This window comes from Apteryx rowi, unplaced genomic scaffold (genome assembly GCF_003343035.1).
Source record: "Apteryx rowi isolate R43461 unplaced genomic scaffold, aptRow1 scaffold_1456, whole genome shotgun sequence".
Classification (NCBI taxonomy): Eukaryota; Metazoa; Chordata; class Aves; order Apterygiformes; family Apterygidae; genus Apteryx; species Apteryx rowi.
In genome coordinates this window covers 15,056-16,990 of record NW_020447704.1, presented here as the reverse complement: position 1 = coordinate 16,990, position 1,935 = coordinate 15,056, and the positions used below count along the sequence as shown (strand labels likewise).

The window sequence follows — 1,935 nt, the reverse complement described above, 5'->3', positions numbered from 1 at the left end:
CAGTTCAACAGCTTCGAGCAGCTCTGCATCAACTTCACCAACGAGAAGCTGCAGCAGTTCTTCAACCACCACATGTTCGTGCTGGAGCAGGAGGAGTACAAGAAGGAAGGGATCGAGTGGGAGTTCATCGACTTCGGCATGGACCTCCAGGCCTGCATCGACCTCATCGAAAAGGTACCGCCTCCCCCCGGACCTTCTGGAGAAGGGTCCTTCCAGCTGGGACCAAGTGGAGAGCACCAAGGTGGCCGGTTGGGTCACGCTGGGTCTCCTCCATGGCCAACGAGCTTCTCCGTTGCCCAGCCCATGGGGATCATGTCCATCCTGGAGGAGGAGTGCATGTTCCCCAAGGCCTCGGACATGACCTTCAAGGCCAAGCTCTACGACAACCACCTGGGCAAGTCGGCCAACTTCGGGAAGCCGCGCAACGTGAAGGGCAAGCCCGAGGCCCACTTCTCGCTCGTCCACTACGCCGGCACGGTGGACTACAACATCCTCGGCTGGTTGGAGAAGAACAAGGACCCGCTCAACGAGACGGTGGTGGGCCTCTACCAGAAGTCGGCCCTCAAGCTCCTGGCCAACCTCTTCTCCAACTACGCCGGGGCCGATGCTGGTGGGTGGATGGGTGATGGAGAAAGGGGTGAGGGATAGGTGGCAAGAGGCAGGGAAGGGGCAGCGGTAGACGGAGAGCGGGTGGACTGGTGGGCGGACGGGCTGAAGGAAGAGAAGGTTGGGCTGGCGGGATGGAGGGATGGATGGATGGACCTCTCCATCCCCACTCTTTTCCCCAGGCGGCGATGGAGGCAAGGGGAAAGGAGCCAAGAAGAAAGGTTCCTCCTTCCAGACGGTCTCAGCCCTGCACCGGGTAAGGGGTCCCACCACCAAGGGACGTGCGGAGGGGACCCGCCGTGGGGCAGAGGGAGGAGAACCTCCCGCTGGGCGTGGGGCAGAGACCGCTGGCTCCTCCCATGGCGGGTATTGGACACGCCCCCCCCCCCATCTCCTTCCTCCTGCCCCAGGAGAACCTCAACAAGCTGATGGCCAACCTCAAGACCACCCATCCCCACTTCGTCCGCTGCATCATCCCCAACGAGCGGAAGGCGCCCGGTGAGCCAATCCCCTTGGTGGGGTGGGGCTAATCTTGAGGAGGCGGGGCTAATCTCGAGGAGGCGGGGCTAATCCCCACCGGGGGGGCGGAATCCCCACCGGGGGGGCGGAGCTAACCCCCCCAGGGGCTGCGATGGTGGTGCAGCAGGGCCACCTCAAGCCCACCGTGAAGGAGGATGGTGGCCAACAGCCCCGGGGGGGGGAAGGGGGCGGAGCCGTGGGGCCGGCCCCGCCTCCTCAACATGGCCGACCTCCTCTCCACACCCCGCCCCGCCCCCGAACCAGGCGTGATGGACAACCCCCTGGTGATGCACCAGCTCCGCTGCAACGGGGTGCTGGAGGGCATCCGCATCTGCCGCAAGGGCTTCCCCAACCGCATCCTCTACGGGGACTTCCGCCAGCGGTAGGGCGCGTGGGGGGGGGGAGGGGAGAGGAGGGGGCGGAGCCGCCTGGGCGGGGCTGATTTTGGGGTGTCCCCGCCCCCCCCTGCAGCTACCGCATCCTGAACCCCGCCGCCATCCCCGAGGGGCAGTTCATCGACAGCCGCAAGGGCGCCGAGAAGCTCCTGGGCTCCCTCGACATCGACCACAACCAGTACAAGTTCGGGCACACCAAGGTGAGGTGGGGTGGTGGGGAGAGGGGGCGGGGGCCTGGGTGGAAGCGGGGCGTGAGAAGGTGAAGGACTTGTCCAGGCCAAGGAGGTGGGACTTGGTTGTGGGGTCTCCATTCCCCAGAGTCCCATCATCCACCCACCTACAGACCCATCCGTCCATCCAGTCTTCCATCCATCCATCTGTTCTACCATCCATCCCTCAACTAATCCATCCATCC

At 64.8% G+C, this 1,935-nt stretch overlaps 1 protein-coding gene across 1 annotated transcript in view; it reads left to right on the top strand.

Moving 5' to 3' along the window:
* The window catches only part of LOC112962297 (myosin-7-like), a gene marked incomplete at its 3' end in the record, with an annotated part of 19,009 nt that overhangs the window by 6,091 nt on the left and 10,983 nt on the right, over positions 1–1,935 (top strand). Inside the window, exons 11-16 of the mRNA XM_026058316.1 lie at positions 4–174; positions 301–610; positions 789–862; positions 1,017–1,104; positions 1,390–1,507; positions 1,597–1,720. Of these exons, the coding sequence (XP_025914101.1) occupies positions 4–174; positions 301–610; positions 789–862; positions 1,017–1,104; positions 1,390–1,507; positions 1,597–1,720 (885 nt within the window). The remainder of the gene's footprint in view (positions 1–3; positions 175–300; positions 611–788; positions 863–1,016; positions 1,105–1,389; positions 1,508–1,596; positions 1,721–1,935) is intronic.